General features: G+C 40.5%; 1 protein-coding gene across 6 annotated transcripts in view; it reads left to right on the top strand.

The window, feature by feature from the left end:
- Positions 1-18,914, top strand: part of LOC149462785 (pseudouridylate synthase 1 homolog) — a 91,585-nt gene extending 72,671 nt beyond the window's left edge. For 5 of the 6 annotated variants that reach the window (XM_089676409.1, XM_089676412.1, XM_089676411.1 and 2 more), the window contains 3 exons: positions 1,373-1,504; positions 11,754-11,859; positions 18,152-18,914. In XM_089676409.1, the coding sequence (XP_089532535.1) occupies positions 1,373-1,504; positions 11,754-11,859; positions 18,152-18,837 (924 nt within the window). In that variant the 3' untranslated portion in view covers positions 18,838-18,914. The remainder of the gene's footprint in view (positions 1-1,372; positions 1,505-11,753; positions 11,860-18,151) is intronic. The other variant, XM_089676413.1, reaches the window with a different exon arrangement.
- Positions 18,915-19,874: the final 960 nt, after the last annotated feature.

Genomic DNA, 19,874 nt, shown 5'->3' with positions numbered 1-19,874 from the left:
TTACCACTCTGCACATTCTGGTCACCTTCATTACCACTCTGCACGTTCTGGTCACCTTCATTACCACTCTGCACATTCTGGTCACCTTCATTACCACTCTGCACTTTCTTCTTGCCACCATGCTTCCTCTGAATTTTCCTTGGAGCCATACTGGAAGCACACAAAAAAGCTTTACAGCAAGTGTGCACAGGGATGTGTTGTATGTGCTAAAAAGCTTCTCAGTACTGTGTCTTCACAGTACACTTCCAATGTCCGTCTGTGACTGCGATCTCGCCTACAGGAAGTCAGGACCACATGTCAGAGCAGGGAAGATGGCCATGGCTCGTGTTCGTTAACCGAAGCGGAGTCCATGAACCAAATGGAGTTTGTGAACTCTTTTGTTCGCGAACCGAGTTGTTTGTGAACAAAAGTGTTTGTGAACCGAGGTATCACTGTATTTATTTGTAACAAATTTTGAAAACACAAAGCATTATATTAATGAAAGATTTAAAAATATTGAACATGACTTTTGAAATTACATTAATATGCTTATATGAGACTTTGGTGATTAGCTTTACATAAACTTTGAAAAAAGAAAACCACATGTACTGTAGAGCAACCGCTTAGTTATTCTTTATGCTTTTTGGGACTGAAATGGAATAGTAAAAATGCACTGTATCCATTATTATGTGGGCCTTCCACAAATCCAGGCCTGTAGTTTTAGATCTGAACATTAATAGTGAAGTAGGGGTTTGAGGAAAAAAAAAAAATTATACTCGCCTAGGTAGATGAAGCATCTACCCTTGCCACTTCTAAGACTGAGAAATGAGTAATCAAAGACTGCTGATTGCTTAATTCTCCATCTTCAGTGAGCAGAGAGCTGGTGAGTGTCAGTCACCTGCTCTCTTATCTGCCTCTCCAGAGCTAACTGCAGTGCTGGGCTGTGGAGAGGGTGGTAGCAGCTGGATCAGGCTCTCAGCAGCTCCCCAAGTTGCTGATCCAGTTGTCGATCCGGTCAGGAGCTGGATCGGACCGGACTGGCTGAATGACATCAGCCAGCAGCGTGCTTTAGCCTGCTGTCAGCTGAAAACGGGTAATAGGAGTGCCGAGTGAACTGCGCTCATGTGACATACAGGAGAAGTAGGGCCAGTATGGTTCTGATATTCCTTTCATAACTTGTCAGAAACCATTCTTGTGTGTTAGAGGCCTAATCCCTATGATAAAGAATAAGGTACAGTGGTAGGGAGTGGTCTATGTATGTAATGAAGCAGTGTCTATGTGTCCATCTTCCTAAACACATTTCTAATACACATTGTTGTTGTTTAATTACATAGAAAAAAAACGTTTTTTTTTCATTCTGTACACTAATATTACTACTTTTGTTTTTATACAGGCGAACACATTTGCTTCGCCAACTATCGAAGGTACACTGATTTCAGCACTGATAAAAGCTCAGTGTGTCCCAGAGACGTGCTTATCCAATTTAAAGGAAGTGCAGTTCCAGCGCTGTGCTCGAACTGACAAGGTGATAAAGAAAAGTGTAATCGGTTCACGGGTTTATTTTGGGTTAGCAATCCAAGACTTACAGCTGGGGTGTTCCAGTTCTGGGTGGTATTCGCCATACTGTATTATACCTTGAATGTTGTACATTCATTATTTTTTTGTTCTGTTGCTCTTTTTGTGCCATTGGGAGCGCTCTCTTCATGCCTGTCTTGAAGGCACAACAGGAAGAGGAAGAAGTCTGCCAGTGAATGGAGCTGTCATTCACAGGGATGTTGATTTCCTATCACCCGACACCCGGGACATGTAGTTCCGGGTGGTGGGCAGGTAGTTTTATTTTTTACCTTCAGCCCTGCTGCGGGCAAGCAGCAGGGCTCACCTGTCAGGTAGAAGCATTCGGACGGAAGCGCTGCCGCTTGAATGCTTCCACACAGTGCCAGTTTATCTGCTCCCCCTGCGCACTGTCTCCTGGGCTCTGCTTGCCCATCTGCGGGCCCGGGACCGGCCCACCGCCGGGGGCGGCAATAGAGCAGACACGTCCGCTCCCCTTTTTGTCCTGACCCCGAAGTTACGTTATAATGTCGCTTCGGTGTCCCCATTGAGAGATTTCCAGCAATTGAGGCCAGGAAAAAATGTACTGCAGGGGAGCAGGGAGGAGACATCCAGGGTCTTTTAGACCCTGGATGTCTCAATAAAGAGAACCCGTCACCAAAAAATTCAAAAAAACAAAAAAATTAAAGTTTTTTTCCTTGTAAAAAATGAAAGTTACACACAAGCACATAAAATCCCTCCCCCCCCAAAAAATTGAGCCCCCACGCACACACACATATACGCACGTACAAACGTAAAAGCACACGCTGGGGTGCCTACACATGAAAACATCGATTGCGATACACGTTACAATGACAGGATGCAAATTAAAATATATATATACATTAGGAATGCACAGATATACCGGCAGCCGAAATGTATCAGCTGAAAATAGTGTTAACAGCACTTTGCTGATAGGAAAAAAGGTGCCAATAATGGCTTCTGGAAACGTGCAAGTTTTTCCGCAATTTTTACCTGCAATTTTGCAGCGATATTACCACATTTAGGGTGTGTTTTTCACAGGTCACGTGACTAAAAAAAGTGCATCAAAACGCAACACGTGCATTTTTGATGAGTTTTCAATGTATTCCGGGTCTGGTTCACACCAATGCAGTATGCGTTTTGTCCATTTTGCAGTGTATTTTGCGTTTTTGTACATGCATTTTTGACACTTTTTTTAATGCATTTTGCGTTTTTTTTAATGTATTTTTTTAGGCTAACTTGTTGCTGGGCAGGTTAAAAACGCAATACGTATTAAAAAGAAAATGTGTGCAGTTTCAATCCATTTCAGGTCTGTTTCACACCAGTGCAGTTTGCTTTTGTCCTTTTTTCAGTGCGTTTTTTGTGTTTTTGTATGCATATTTTTTATGCGTTTTTTTAAGTTTTTTTTTTTTTGCCAGCTTTTCGCTGGACAAATTAAAAATGCATCAAAGATGAGGCATAATTGTGAAAACGCATCAAAAACACACTAAATACGTTTTCTGCAGTGGCTTCATTAAAGTCTTGAACCAGTAACGCAAAATTTTGCTTTTAAAAAGTCCCTGACCCTTTCCAAAGCAGCAGCTCAAAAAAGCATAGATTTGAATGTGTCCATGTTAAATGTACTATAATGCGTTTCTGCAAAAAGCCCTAAAAAACGCATTGGTGTGAATCAGGCCTCAATGGGGAGGTGCGTTTTTGTTGCTTTTTTATTAACTCCCCAAATATACACCAAAAATGCGGCAAGCAGGATTTTTAAAACCACAATTGAAGTGCAGTGGACCAGTGTGAAGACATACAGTGAATTTAAAGGGTTGCAATTTTTTTGTGCTTTTCTGGTGCTTATTTTTTTTAATGCAAAAGCGCTGCAAAAACTGCTCAGTGTTAAAGTGTTATGATATTATTTAAAAAGTCGAATATAATGCAATTATATATATATACTGTGTATGTGTGTGTGTGTATGTGTGTGTATGTGTATATATATATATATATACATATGTATGTATGTATATATATATATATATATATGTGTATATATATATATATATATATATATATACACACACCCTGTTCCACATTATTATGCAAATGATATTTTTCTCATTTACCTAAATAATTGATGTAAATAACAGTCAGCATAATTCTCATGTTATCAACTATTAAGAGTACAATTCAAATTTTATTGAGCAAACCTCCTAATGATAACAGGATTTTTTTTAAACATCTAAAACTTCCAATGCACTGTTCCAAATTATTACGCACAGTAAGTTTCAAAACACTTTATAGGTTGTAAAGAACTGAAAATTGTCATTTGTTGTGTTTGCAGCATATTTACTGAAATCAAAAGCTATTTCAATCAAACTTTTAACAACATTTTAACTTTTTAAACATTTTAACAGGTCACGTTACATTGTAACATAGGACCCCTTATTTGATAGCAGCTTCACAAGTCTTGCATCAGACACACTTGTCTTTGTCCATACCTGGTTGCCACCACTCACATGTGAAGTACTTTTAATCTCCTCTAGACTAAACAAGAAGTTAACCTTTGCAATCTTGGTGCAGGGAACATTTTTCTCTTGAGTTGGGTAGTATTGGGAAACTCCTCATACTGATATAGTCCCAAATAGTTGCTCTCAATTTGTTTTATCGCTCATTTTGTTTCCTTTAAATTGTGGTTATGTGAGCACTAGCCGCTAATATTTTGTAGCAGAGCTTTCCACTTTCCTCTCACTCTGATGTTTAGAAAAGTCTGCAGACCTGGGAACTTGTGCAAGGATCTCACCCTGGGAACATTGGGAGATACAGTTGTGTTCAAAATAATAGCAGTGTGTCGAAAAAAGGGAATAAAGCTCAAAATCCTTCTAATAGCTTCTAATAACACTACAGATTCTATTCCAAATCAAAACATGAAGAAAAATATATCAAATTTGTATTGTTCCTCTAAAAAAATTGAAGAAAAGTGAATATTAGACTGTTCAAAAAATAGCAGTGTTTGTATTCTTCTTTACAAACTCAAACATTCACTATATAAACTGAAAAATGTTTGAAGATTTTGCTTTCCTGTGAATCACTTAATGAATATTTTGTTGTATAAGCACTGTTTCTGAGAACTGCTGTACATCTGAATTCAGTGTTTGGGGGTCGTCTGACAAACTGTCTCCGGCCACTAGACCCAAAAAGAACAATCTTACTTTCATCAGTCCACAAAATGTTGCTCCATTTCTCTTTAGGCCAGTCAATGTGCTCTTTGGCAAATTGTAACCTCTTCAGCACATGTCTTTTTTTCAACAGTGGGACTTTGCGGGGGCTTCTTGCAGATAGCTTGGCTTCACATAGGCGTCTTCTAATTGTAACAGTACTCACAGGTAACTTTAGACCTTCTTTGATCTTCCTGGAGCTGATTGTTGGCTGAGTCCTTGCCATTTTGGCTATTCGTCTAGCCATTCGAATGGTAGTTTTTCGCTTTCTTCCACGTCTTTCAGGTTTTGGTTGCCATTTTAAAGCATCTGCGATCCTTTTAGCTGAGCAGCCTATCATTTTCTGCACTTCTTTATATGTTTTTCCCTCTCTAATAAACTTTGTAATCAAGGTACGCTGTTCTTCTGAACAATGTCTGGAACGACCCATTTTCCTCAGAATTTCAGAGAGAAATGCACTGTAACCAGCATGTACAACATTTGCTGCCTTCCTTCCTTAAATAAGGGCAATAATTGCCACCTGTTTTTCAAAGAATGAATGACCTCAGTAATAGAACTCCACACTGCTATTATTTTGAACATGCCCCTTTCAATTAGTGATTCAATTACACAGAATCAGCAGCATGCATGTCATGACTGTTGGGTCTGTTGGATTTCTATTACTCTACTACACCTGCTAGTAAATTATTTGCCATGTAGAAATATCATTTCTACCAAAAACAGTGATTGATCCGGTTAGAGATGTCTGACTGCTATTATTTTCAACACAACTGTACAAGAAAACAAGTAGTTTAACAGCAACTTCAGTTTCAGTTTCCAGTGGGCTGGCCTTTTACCTTCTGCATGTAGCTCTCCTCCCCACCAGGCCGGCCTATTATTTACCTGAGCCCAGACTCAATCCAGCAATGTGCAAGAGAGCAGAGGCTCTCAGTACTCTCCCTCCTTATTGGCTCAGAGACAGCAATGTGTGCCATTGTCTCCCACTGCTGTCAATCGCAGCCAGCGAGGAAGGAACTGGGGGCAGAACCAAGCTGTGTGCTCTGTGTGTTATGGACACAGCCTGCTCGGGAGTGAGCAAGCACATACGAGTGCCCCCATAGCAAATGGCTTGGGGGTAGGGGGCAGGGGGCAGAACCACTGGTGGGGGACCTGATGGGAGGAGGATCGAGCTGCTCTGTGCAAAAGCCATTGTACAGAGCAGATAAGTATGAAATGTTTATTAAAAACAAAAAAAATATCTTTTTGTATAACTTTAAGGATTAGGATGATTTCTCCTGTACTGAAGACTGCCCCACATATATGGGCATAGAAATCCTGTACAGGTATTTGTTTAATGAGCCTCTGGAATCAACTAAACAACAGACTAATGCAGGCCATAGACGGTTTGTTTATCGGCCGATTTTTCATCCGAAAGAATAATCGGCCGATTTGCGCAGTTAGTGGGGCAATGGTATCGGCCGATTTTCGTGGTTCCTCCTCATTTCTCTTATCAGTCATGCTGGAAAATGCGTGAAAGACAGACGATTTTCCAAATCATTGGTGGCAACATCGGTTTACAGAACAAACGATGTTTCGTGTTTTGGACGAAAAATCGGCCGATAAACGAACCGTCTATGGCCTGCATAACAGTATAGGTGTTCAGTACAGTGCTCAGGCCTGCTGATAGGTCAGAGAGACTTAAGGGGAGCTCCAGGCAATACTCAGGGCACTGATTCTAATGTAAAAGGGATGTGCTGTTCGTGTAAAAGGAATGTATAATCATTTTACTATGTAAAAGCTTTAGTCTTGACATGAATTATCTATAAAAAATGTGTTTATGTTTCGAAAGCCATGTGTTTTTATGTATACGTATAGTAATTATATGTATATTTGCAGTGTCACACAATAATTGTTCATTCTCAGACTTCAGCAAACTCTCTGCTCTCCATGTGTGGCTGATATCTTTTCTTAACAGTTGGTAACAACTGGGGGGGACAGAGTAATTGCTCTGGCATCAGAAGGCGCCTCCTAGTGGCTAGTTTAGAAATCTCAATTAATATAATAACAAAAACATGAAAGAACAAACTTGTACAAATGTAAAATTCATATAAAAATTTAAAACCCAACTCCAGGAAAAAAAAATATATCCCTTGCAGTGGGGCTGTGCCAGTACTGCAAGAGTTAATTGCTCCTTCCCACAGCTAGACTGTTCTCCGCATCTTCTTGCTGTATTTGAGTTTTGATGGCATCAAGACCAGAGCAGGATCTATAGCCTTGCCTTGCTTTGGATATGGGGACACTGAGGGACAGGTTATGAACTGATCATGAGGGGGGGGGGGGGGGGAGTGCTGTCTGCTAGGTGAGCAAAGCAGGTCCACTTTAAGGAATGTTTTGTTTTTTTTCTGTCCAGAGTCGGACTTTAATTGTTTAATAATAGACTGCAGTATACAGTACATGTTCCCTTTTAATTACCAAAATTGGTCTGCATAGGGGGAAAATGAGCTGTCTTCTGACAGCTCTCAGTTAATTAGGCCTTTGGCACTACACAAGCAGAGCCTGCTGACAATATGCCTGGCTGATAATTCTGACAAAGGCATATATATACAGTGGGGATCGAAAGTTTGGGCACCCCAGCTAAAAATTTGTATTAATGTGCATAAAGAAGCCAAAGAAAGATGGAAAAATTTCAAAAAGGCATCAAATTACAGATTAGACATTTTTATAATATGTCAACAAAAGTTAGATTTTATTTCCATCATTTACACTTTCAAAATAACAGAAAACAAAAAAATGGCGTCTGCAAAAGTTTGGGCACCCTGCAGAGTTAATATCTTGTACTGCCCCCTTTGGCAAGTATCACAGCTTGTAAACGCTTTTTGTAGCCAGCCAAGAGTCTTTCAATTCTTGTTTGAGGTATCTTTGCCCATTCTTCCTTACAAAAGTCTTCCAGTTCTTTGAGATTTCTGGGCTGTCTGTCACGCACTGCTCTTCTAAGGTCTATCCATAGATTTTCAATTATGTTGAGGTCAGGAGATTGTGAAGGCCATGGCAAAACCTTCAGTTTACGCCTCTTGATGTAATCCCCCGTCGATTTCGAGGTGTGTTTAGGATCATTATCCATTTGTAGAAGCCATCCTCTCTTTAACTTCAGCTTTTTCACAGATGGCATCAAGTTGCCATCCAAAATTTGCTGAAATTTCACACTGTGTGTATGTGTGTGTGTGTGTGTGTGTGTATGTATATATATATATATATATATATATATATATATATATACAGTCATGGCCGAAATTGTTGGCACCCTTGATATTTTTCCTGAAAATCAAGTATTTCACACAAAAAAGGTATTGCATTAACACATGTTTTGCTATACACATGTTTATTCCCTTTGTATGTATTGGAACAAATATAAAACAGAGGCAGAAAAGCAAATATGACATAATGTCACACAAAACCCCAAAAATGGGCTGGACAAAAGTATTGGCACCCTTAACTTAATATTTGGTTGCACACCCTTTGGAAAACATAACTGAAATCAGTCGCTTCCTATAACCATCAATAAGCTTCTGACACCTCTCACCCGGAATTTTGGACCACTCTTCCTTTGCAAACAGCTCCAGGTCTCTCTTATTGGAAGGACACCTTTTCCCAACAGCAATTTTAAGATCTCTCCACAGGTGTTCAATGGGATTTAGATCTGGGCTCATTGCTGGCCACTTCAGAACTCTCCAGCGCTTCTTTGCCATCCATTTCTGAGTGCTTTTTGACGTATGTTTGGGGTCATTGTCCTGCTGGAAGACCCAGGATCTTGGACGCAAACCCAGCTTTCTGACACTGGGCCCTACAGTGCGACCCAAAATCCTTTGGTAATCCTCAGATTTCATGATGCCTTGCACACAGTCAAGGCACCCAGTGCCAGAGGCAGCAAAACAACCCCAAAACATCATTGAACCTCCACCATATTTTACCGTAGGTACTGTGTTTTGTTCTTTGTAGGCCTCATTCCGTTTTCGGTAAACAGTAGAATGATGTGCTTTACCGAAAAGCTCTATCTTGGTCTCATCTGTCCACAAGACGTTTTCCCAGAAGGCTTTTGGCTTACTCAAGTACATTTTGGCAAACTGTAGTCTTGCTTTTTTATGTCTCTGTGTCAGCAGTGGGGTCCTCCTGGGTCTCCTGCCATAGCGTTTCATTTCATTTAAATGTCGACGGATAGTTCGCGCTGACACTGATGCTCCCTGAGCCTGCAGGACAGCTTGAATGTCTTTGGAACATGTTTGGGGCTGCTTATCCACCATCCGGACTATTCTGCGTTGCAATCTTTCATCAATTTTCCTCATCCGTCCACGACCAGGGAGATTAGCTACAGTGCCATGGGTTGCAAACTTCTTGATAATGTTGCGCACTGTGGACAAAGGCAAATCTAGTTCTCTGGAGATGGACTTGTAACCTTGAGATTGTTGATATTTTGCCACAATTTTGGTTCTCAGGTCCTCAGACAGTTCTCGTCTCCTCTTTCTGTTGTCCATGCTTAGTGTGGCACAGACAGACACACAATGCAAAGGTTAAGTGAACGTCTCTCCTTTTTATCTGCTTTCAGGTGTGATTTCTATATTGCCCACACCTGTTACTTGCCCCAGGTGAGTTTACAGGAGCATCACATGCTTGTAACATTCTTATTTATCCGCAGTTGTGAAAGGGTGCCAATACTTTTGTCCAGCCCATTTTTGGAGGTTTGTGTGACATTATGTCGAATTTGCTTTCTTTCCTCCCTTTTTTTGTTTTGTCCCAATACACACAAAGGGAATAAACATGTGTATAGCAAAACATGTGTTAATGCAATACGTTTCGTGAGAAATACATGATTTTCAGGAAAAATATCAAGGGTGCCAACAATTTCGGCCATGACTGTATATATATATATATATACACATACACACAGAGAGAGAGAGAGAATATATATTTCCAGTCACTCAACAATTACATAGAAATTGTCTCCATGATTATAGTCCTAGTCATTCTTTAGCTCTGTAGAACTGGTTTCTAACTATGTTATCCCATACATTCAAGACATTTCTTAGAAAATGTTCATGCTGTTTGTGGTAGTTATATAACTGTACACCATTATATATCGCTGTACATTTCACCACTTGACCTCCAGAAGGTTTTACCACCTTCATGACCAGATCTTTTTTTGCTATTAACACTGCATTACTTTAACTGACAATTGCGCAGTTGCGCAACCCTGTACCCAAATGAAATTTATATAATTTTATCACACAAATAGATTTCTTTTGGTGTGGTAGTGTGTCTGGCAATGTGGCGTTAGCTGACGCTGGCTGAGAGGTTCACTAACTGACTGACACTGACATCAGTAGTGACACTACTACAGTGATCAGTGCTAATTCTGTACACTGTCACTGTATTAATGTAACTGACTGGGAAGGAGTTAATTTTTTAATTAATGTGAAATGTGTGTAATATGTGCTGTTTTTACTTTACTATATGGCTGTTCCCTGTTTTGTAAACACAGAACACTGTATGTGATTGGACACAGCCGATCAGCTGACTTCAGCCAAAATCATTGGCTGAAATCAGCTGCCAGACTGATGCTGTGCCAATCACAGCAGGGGTCAGCGGAGGCCTGCGTATGCGCACCCCAAACCCAGAAGACGACCAACCACATACATATACGTGATCATGTCTGCACCTGCCGCCCACTTGCAGTATATTTACTGTGAGCAAGTCAGCAGGTGGTTAATGCAGAATTAAACCCACAGATTCAACTATTTCCCAAATTATTAGATTCAAGGCATGCCTCTGGTGATAACTGCACCAACAGCCAGAGTGCTTAAGTGAACGCTCAAACCCTCAAATGACTGGTATCCCAGCTGATCACATATGGATAACCATGGCACTTTCTGAGCTAAACAGAGGCTAAGGTGGCACTTTCCTTTGACTGTAAAGAATAAAAAGGTTTAGTTTCACATTAATTAACCACTTTGCCGTATAGCAGAAATACAACTAGAGGGCGGCACGGGTGTGCAAAATCAAGTATAGATACAGGATTTTGTATTTCTGAGTAGGGGGCGTGTGCCCTACACGCGCCGCAATTTGCGGCCGCGGCTGTCAATCACTGGGTCCCGGCCGGTGATTTCTGACAATCTCCGACTGGGAGGGACTGGGACTGAAACAAAATTGTTTTGTTTATGAACAGTTCTCCCTGTCAGCTCGGGCACATTGTTTTGGATGGCTGTGCACAGCACAGCCATCCAAAGCAGTGTGATTACAGTGAAGCAAACAGACACCGCCCCCTAGTAAAACACTCCCTGCACACAGTTAACCGTTTGATCTCCCCTGATGTTAACCCTTTCCTGCCCAGTGCCATTAGTACAGTGTCAGCGCGCTTTTTTTTTTTTTAGCACTGATCACTATATTGGTGTCACTGGGGATTTCAGTGACACCAAGTCAGTTCCTCCCAGGGTCAGAATGTCTGCCGCAGTCCCACTATAAGTCGCTGATTGTCGCCATTACTAGTAAAAATTAAAAAATCAATCCCAGTATATATACTGCCATTTGTAAACGCTATACCTTTCACAGAAAACCAATTAATTTACACGTATTTGGATTTTTTTTATTTAGCAAAGACATGTTGCAGAATACATTTTGGCGTAAATTTATGACGAAATTTGATTTTAACATTTTTTTACTGGACACGTTTAATAGCAAAAAGTCAAAAATAATGTTTTTTTTCTCAAAAGCGTCAGTCTTTTATAGCCCCGAAAATAAAAAGACGCACAGGCGATCAAATACCACTGAAAGCACAATTTGTGGGAAAAAAACATTTAAATTTCATTTGGTGCAGCATTGCATGACTGCGCAATTGTCAGTTAAAGTAACGCAGCGCCGTAACGCAAAGAATTGCCTGGTCAAGAAGGCGGGTAAATCCTCAGGAGGGCAAATGGTTAATGAAGCACTTCAATGAAATATTTGCTGACTGGTTACAATTTTTCTTCTTTGTTACAGGGGGTTTCTGCATTGGCTCAAGTAGTTTCTGTGAAACTCTTCAATTCTTGCACAAATCCCATGGAAAAAATCAACTCATACCTTCCACCAGAAATCCGCGTACTAGGTAAACATCAAAGCACCCATCTAGAATACTGAAACACATTATTTTAGTAGAAAACACCAACTGTATTGATTTAGATCCAGTGCCCACGTGTTGTGTTTTGTTCCTGGAGCCTGATGTCAGTCTACTATTATTCTGGCACCAAAATGCTAAATATTGCACAGCTTGTGGTTCGGGGCTCTAACTGAGGTCACAAAGGTTGTAGAGTCCTGGCTTGGCCATAACTTTTGTTGAAATCAGGACAATAGGACATTTGACATTTAGACTCCACAAACAGACAGCGACACACCACACTTAGGTCTAGGCCTGGTTATAGCATCATTTTTCTTTGAATGCTTTGGGCCTTCTAATTTACAAACAGCAAAGTCAGTTAGAAGGTCAGTATTGAGACCAGCTCTCTCCCATGACCACTGATAGGCCCATTCATGTGATAGACATTCTCACTGACCAATACGAAGGTAAGAGGTCAAACCTAGACTTCCTAGTTGAAATCAGTATTTGTATATTAAAGAGACTTGGTTTGAGTGCTCCACAGGTGCTGTTAAAGAAAACCAACACTTCTGAGCAAAGTTGTATGATATCTATAACTAGTTCCATTATTATATTTTTTTATGTTATAACATAAAAAAATATAATAATTGAACTAGTTACAAATATCATACAACTTTGCTCAGAAGTGTTGGTTCTGAACTTTGCTCAAAAGTAATGGCCTGCCTTAGTCCAGGTTTAACACATAACTTTAATTTTGCTCCAGCAGGATCTCTCTGTGTTAATAGCCCTGCACTGCACATAAGGGGAGGGACCATCCATAGTATGAGGCTTCAGGCAGACGAGAACAGTGCTGGAGCGAGGGATAGCGCAAGCAATACAGCTCATGTCTGCACCCCTAGACTACACAAGCATTTTACCCTGCCACCCTGCTTATAATGCTGGCACAGTGTAAATTAGAGCCACTGCCGTGAATTCTGGGTACAAACCTATGGCATCCCAATGATCACCACTCAACCAAACAAGAAAATCAATAACACTTATTTGGACTCTTGCACAAATATTTAAGCAAATTAACTATCTATACTGTCCACAATAACTGCCCTGCTTCCCCACAAGCGACAAGCTGGCAAAAAAAACTTAAAAACGCATAAAAAACATGCATACAAAAACATAAAAAACGCACTGCAAAAAGGACAAAAGCAAATTGCACTGGTGTGAAACAGACCTGAAATGGATTGAAAATGCACACATTTTCTTTTTAATACGTTTTGCATTTTTAACCTCCCCAGCAACAAGTTGGCCTAAAAAAATACATTATCCCTTGGTGTAAGGGAAGGCCCCCACTGTAAGAGTAAATTTTGCCTAATTCTTTGAGTTCAGCTTTAAGGCCATGTTTAGGGTCCATTTACAAATAGGTGTGTTAACCTGAGTTAGGCCTCATGCCTACTTGAGATCAAAAGCATCTATTTTACAGGCATATGACTGTGTTTTTTTTTCCCCTTTTTCTAAACACCCCTCCATGCTAACCTATGTGTCCATCCACAAACAGGCATTTACAGGTATAACAAAATAAAAAATCACTTGCATTCAGGAGTGCTTTGGTTGAAAAAATGCTTAACATTCCTAAGCAGTAGGTGCATATAGCACTTGAGCATCTTTTTTTTTTTTCATTAAATTTATATAAATTTAGCATAAATTTATATTCTGGCCAATGAAATAAACGCCCAAGTGCTTGACGCGCCTAAACACATCTGAAAAACACGGCTTAGGCTACCAAGTGTGCCTCAGTGTGCATGAAACTTTAATGTGTGTTGTGTTAAGGCAACATATTAATTTAAATGGACTGCGTAGTGTACCAAAATGCACAAAAAAGGTACATGCACCATTTTTAGCAACACAGCATGCTACAATGCATGGTAACCCTCGCAATACTGGAACACAATGTGAATCCAGCCTCAATGTCCCAGTCTACTGATTGCACTTCTGTTACAAAAGTAATATATGCTTTAAACTACGGGTCTCCAAACTTTCTAAATAAAGAGCCAGTTTTCTGTCCTCCAGACTTTAAGGGGGCCAGACTGTGGCCATTGGGAGTAGAAAATGTTCTGGCTTCACTAGGAGCAAACATTTTTAAAAATGGCATACACATATACTCCTGCGCTTGGGGGATGGACTCCGCAGAGGCTACAACCGCATATCGAATGCCTTGAAGAGTGCATGCCTTGCTGCCCTTAATAGACCAAGGGAGTCCAAATACACTGCATGCAAAGAAAACAAACCAAGGGCGCACAGGCCTAGTGTATTACGTTTAAAAAAACATTTATTGATAAAAAAAGAAGAGGTAATATACTCACAAAAGACAATATTGTCAAAGGCACATCATCTAAAGAACAGCATTGTCCAGTCCAAACTGGGAGGAACTGTGCCCCATTGTTGGTGTTATTGGAAGGAATTGTGTCCCATCATTGCTGTCATTGGAAGGAATTGTGCCCCATTGTTGGTGTCAGTGGATGAAATATTTCCCCCAAAGGACCAGATAAAAGCAAGTGAAGGACCACATCCGGCCCCCAGGCCACTGTTTGGAGACCACTATTTTAAACAATACAGGGACAATTATAGAAAATACTTCAGGATTGAAGAAAAATTGAGAGTTCAGAGTACAGTAGATGAACTGAAGACTAATGAGATGTTTTGCTGGGACATAACAAAGGAGTATCTCAGCAGAATATGGTCAATATAAAACTTGGACACACTACATTTTGTCAGTGTTATATTACAGATATTCTAAAAGCAGAATTGGTGGATTGGATGGAAAATACCTGACATTACAGGCTACCATAGCCCTTTATTATATAGAAGGACTGTATTGCTAAGCCCAAACACTGGGTTGTCCACTGTGAGCAATGATACAGAAGAAATGTCCAGTTCTAAATAGTTTGGTCCCAAGGTCATTCTTCTGAAAGTTGACCCAATATGTTTAATTAACTGCTCCTGTTAACGGGCTAAAAAGTTGAAGTGACTGCCTGGAACAGGGGTCCTCAAACGTTTAAACAGTGGACCAGTTCACTGACCTTCACACTGTTGGAGGGGCCGCAATATAGTTTGAGACAAATAAACAAATTCCTATGCACACCGTATGTCTTATTTGTAGTGCACAAAAAAAACGGAAAAAACAATACAATATTAAAAATGCACTGTACTCTGTAACACACTGGACACCGCAATGCACTGTACTCTGTAACACATTGGACACCGCAATGCACTGTACTCTGTAACACATTGGACACCGCAATGCACTGTACTCTGTAACACATTGGACACCGCAATGCACTGTACTCTGTAACACATTGGACACCGCAATGCACTGTACTCTGTAACACATTGGACACCGCAATGCACTGTACTCTGTAACCCACTGGACACCGCAATGCACTGTACTCTGTAACACATTGGACACCGCAATGCACTGTACTCTGTAACCCACTGGACACCGCAATGCACTGTACTCTGTAACACATTGGACACCGCAATGCACTGTACTCTGTAACCCACTGGACACCGCAATGCACTGTACTCTGTAACACATTGGACACCGCAATGCACTGTACTCTGTAACCCACTGGACACCTCAATGCATTGTACTCTGTAACCCACTGGACACCGCAATGCACTGTACTCTGTAACCCACTGGACACTTCAATGCACTGTACTCTGTAACCCCCTGGACACTTCAATGCACTGTACTCTGTAACACACTGGACACCGCAATGCACTGTACTCTGTAACACACTGGACACCTCAATGCATTGTACTCTGTAACCCACTGGACACCGCAATGCACTGTACACTGTAACACACTGGACACCGCAATGCACTGTACTCTGTAACACACTGGACACCTCAATGCACTGTACTCTGTAACACACTGGACACCTCAATGCACTGTACTCTGTAACCCACTGGACACTGCAGTGCCCTGTACCTGATGCCCGGTGTGCTCTCCTGTTGCTACTCTGGCTGCAGCAAGTGAAATCAGTGGCTTCCAGGCTACCATTTGCTGTGTCTGTCCTCGCGGCCGAGGACCCAGTGAGCAGCCTAGCTATTTTCCAGCCAGCACCGTTTTTTTTTTTTTTTTTCTTTTGTTTTTTTTTTATTTTGGGCTGGCCCAGCGGGCCAGATAAATGTCTTTGGCGGGCCTTAGTTTGAGAACCCCTGGCCTAGAAGAAAGGGTGGGAGGGCTGGTTCCATTGTCAGTGGATTTTGTAATATAAGGAGTATGCAAGCCGGAAAGGGACAAAGTAAATTCAACTATCAAGAATGCCTTCCGTTTTCCTCAGGACAGGAGCTGATGGTAAATCTTATCAATAGGGCTAACACAGCATTAAAAATCAAATGAAGTTTTGGATAGAGTCCCACTTTAGTCTTACATCCCAAGACAAATCTTAAGCTTTTTTATCCTTTTTTTTATCCTTTTGATATATGCCATAATTTACAGAATATCTTAAATAGGGGTATATTTATAAAGTAATCCACGGAGCTTATTGTTCCCCTGGAACTGCATGTACAATCAATCTGTGCGAATCAGGGCAAAATCAAATGTGTTTAGGCTTTTTTCTGTACAGGTCTATGTTTTTCATTCATACAGAAGAGCGAATCAGAAAATTGCAGCATTATTGCCACTTGATGGAGCTTAAAGTATTATTATATACCCGCTCTTAGGGCCAATTATATGTGAATGAACCTCCCTACCACTGTCTGCAGCTCTAATAGGGTACTGTACATTTAAATTGCAAGTGCTGTCTAGTATGTGCAAGATTTGTCACAATCCCAAAGTGCAAATAATGAACAATGAAGAGCAATAAATAACATTAAAACATTAAAATGAATATCAAAGTGAATATATATAAAATTAAAACAATGTATAGCTCCTTAAATTAGTACATATATTTGTGAAAAACAACCGTGCGTTCTGACATGATGCCAAGTGTTACTCCTTTAGTTAAAGTGCACTCACCAGAGGATGTGGACTCTTCAATTGAAATAAGAGTCATATGCGTTGTTTAATGATCCTGGTTGTTCTGGAGCTTGTAGTCTGGATGTGAAAGGACATGCTGTCTGTACTGTGGAAGATCAGTCTGGAGTAACGTGAGAAAGGAGGTGGGTGGATACTCTCCCAAGTGTGCTGTGATGGAGAGCTCTGAAATATGTAGTTATTGACATCATGGGGTTTATTTACTAAACCTGGAGAGTGCAGAGTCAGGCTCACTTCTGCATAGAAACCAATCAGCTTCCAGGTTTCATTGCCAAAGCTTAATTGAACAAGCTGAGGTTAGAAGCTGATTGGTTTCTATGCAAAAGTGAGCCTGACTTTGCACTCTCCAGGTTTAGTAAATAAACCCCCATGAGTTAAATCCATTTTGGCATGGTACACTGGTGTGGGAAATCGAATACAGCCATCAAGAAGGACTACAAACTCTAGACCAACCAGGATCATTACCAACCCTTCCATGTGCTCCTTGCAAAGGCCAGTTATAGGTTGGGGTGGTTTTCTATTTGTTTGTACTGTTGGTGAATTGGTGAGGGGATCCACTGGATACCTTCGCTGCCATTGTGCTATTGCTGGAGGTCCTTTAAGGGCAGGTATTCCTGGAGGGAACCCACCCCTCAATGTACCCATAATTATTTATGTGCTCCAACTCAGGAGACTTTCAAAATGTATAGAGTTAGCACTGCAGTACACTGGTGTGCTGTGATGTGGCCACTGCAGCTTACACATATATTTGCAAATGTGTGCAAACCAAACCCCTTAGTTTTATCGTGGACTGTTAGACAGGGTTAATTTGGTTGGTTGCAGGCTGGCTGGTAAGTGAGCTGGGAATCTTTGTTGACATGTGGTGCCCTTCCAAGTGCTCCTTGCTGCATAGACCAGTTATAGGTTGGGGAGGTTGCCATTTGCTTGTGCAATAACACTGCATTTTTCTGATTCAATAATCTGTAAGAATGAAAACCAGGGAGAGAAAATAGCCTAAAAACATTTGATTTTGCTCCCATTCATACAGAATGAATGCATATGCATCATCACAATATAAACAGCTCTGCATTTTTTTTTACATATATATATATATATATATATATATATATATACACCCTTTAGTATTTCATCCACATATATTTATACTATAAATTGTAAAGCTGAATTGATGAGAAATAAGTATACAATACATACTTGTTCAAGTAATGAGTATTTTTCATGGCATGTATATCTTACCATTTCCCATGCTGACTATTTATTTTTCTTGATCAGGCATAAAGCGAGGGACTAAACGATTCAATTCCAAGAAAATGTGCAATGCTCGGACGTATTCTTACACATTGCCTACATTTGCACTGTCAAGAAGTGGTGGCGTTTCTCCTGACTCCAGCTTCCGATTGCCTCGAGAAGACTTCCATGTGATTAATAGGCTTCTCTCATTCTATAAAGGAACACGCAACTTCCACAACTTCACAAATTCTAAATTGGCTACTGACAAGAGTGCACATAGGCACATAATGGATATCTGTTGCTCGGAGCCATTTGTTCATCATGGTGTGGAATTCACACGCATCCTGGTAAAGGGAAATAGCTTCATGCTGCACCAGATTCGCAAAATGGTTTGTCTTGTCATTGCGGTGGCACGAGGCATGGTCTCTCCTGACCTCCTCATTCATTCTGTGCAGATGGACAAGGTCAACATTCCTCGAGCTCCAGGGTTGGGCTTGGTCCTGGAATTTACACACTTTGACTACTACAATCAGTATTGCATTGACCGCACATTACATGAGCCGATAACTTGGGAAGAGTTTTCACCTGCTAGGGAAGCCTTCAGGGATGAGAAGATTATGCCGGCCATTATTGAAGGAGAATTAAAAGAGCTTTCTATGTGTCACTGGTTGCAAACATTTAGCATGCATAATTTTATGAACGTTAAAGAGAACCATAAAGTAGTGTGATCCACAGACTAATCAGAATGGAAACTTTGTAATGTGTGGAAGGTTTCTTTTTATATTAAAAACAAACTCCACTCCTTTTTAATGTTTTTGATTTTACTGTGGATGTTTGTGTGCTGATGGTACTTGGAAAGAGCTTATTTACATTTTAAATGAGCATATTTAATGTGCATTTTAAATGTGTTTAAAGTGTGTCTGAGGACACCACAGGTCAAGAGTTTACAACCAGAACATTTTTGTAAGTTTCCAATTTGTAATGCACATGAACATGCACATTAACATACTTTTATGCATATTTTAGTAATCTTTGACATACACTGCCACAGGCGGCCATCTCCAGTATTTTCTCAAAATAGCAGGCATAAAATAGAGAATGCTGATAAATATTTAACTGCAGCTTTATACATTAAAAAACACAAATGTCAGGCAAAGTTCCCTGATATGAATGGGGCTTTAAAGAATGACTCCATGCAAAGCTTTTTCAAGCTTGTGATAAAGGGGAATGACGACAACCTTTTTGTTATTGTTGGTGTCCTCATTGCTGGGGAGATTTCCATCTCAGTGTTACATGCACTGAAAGTAAAGCCAAATTGGAAACAGTAGTAACAGCTGGACAGATTCTAAGCAGCCTTCTGCTTTTCTTTAATTATTATTTTAAATTAAATAGCGCCAACAGTTTGTGCAGTGCTTCACAACATAAGGGCAGACAGTACAATTCAATGCAGGAGGAATCAGAGGGCCCTGCTTGTTAGGCTTACAATCTAAAAGGGAGGGTCGAGTGATAGAAAAGGTAATAACAGTGGGGTATGAGCTGATGGAGAAAATGGAAACACAGTTGTTAGGTGGAGATGGGACAGGCTTCTCTTAAGAGAAGGGTTTTTTAGGGGTCACCTAAAAGTGGACAGATTGGGGTAGGGAGTTCCATAGGATAGGGGAGGCTTGGGAAAAGTCCTGGAGACTAGCATGAGAGGAGGTGACAAGGGAGTCACAGAGCAGGAGGTTTTTGGAGAAAAAAAGGAATGATTTGGTTGGCATTTTGA

This window comes from Staurois parvus, unplaced genomic scaffold (assembly GCF_062004578.1).
Source record: "Staurois parvus isolate SC_StPar_1 unplaced genomic scaffold, SC_StPar_1.0 ptg000168l, whole genome shotgun sequence".
NCBI lineage: Eukaryota > Metazoa > Chordata > Amphibia > Anura > Ranidae > Staurois > Staurois parvus.
This window is presented reverse-complemented; position numbering and strand designations above follow the sequence as displayed.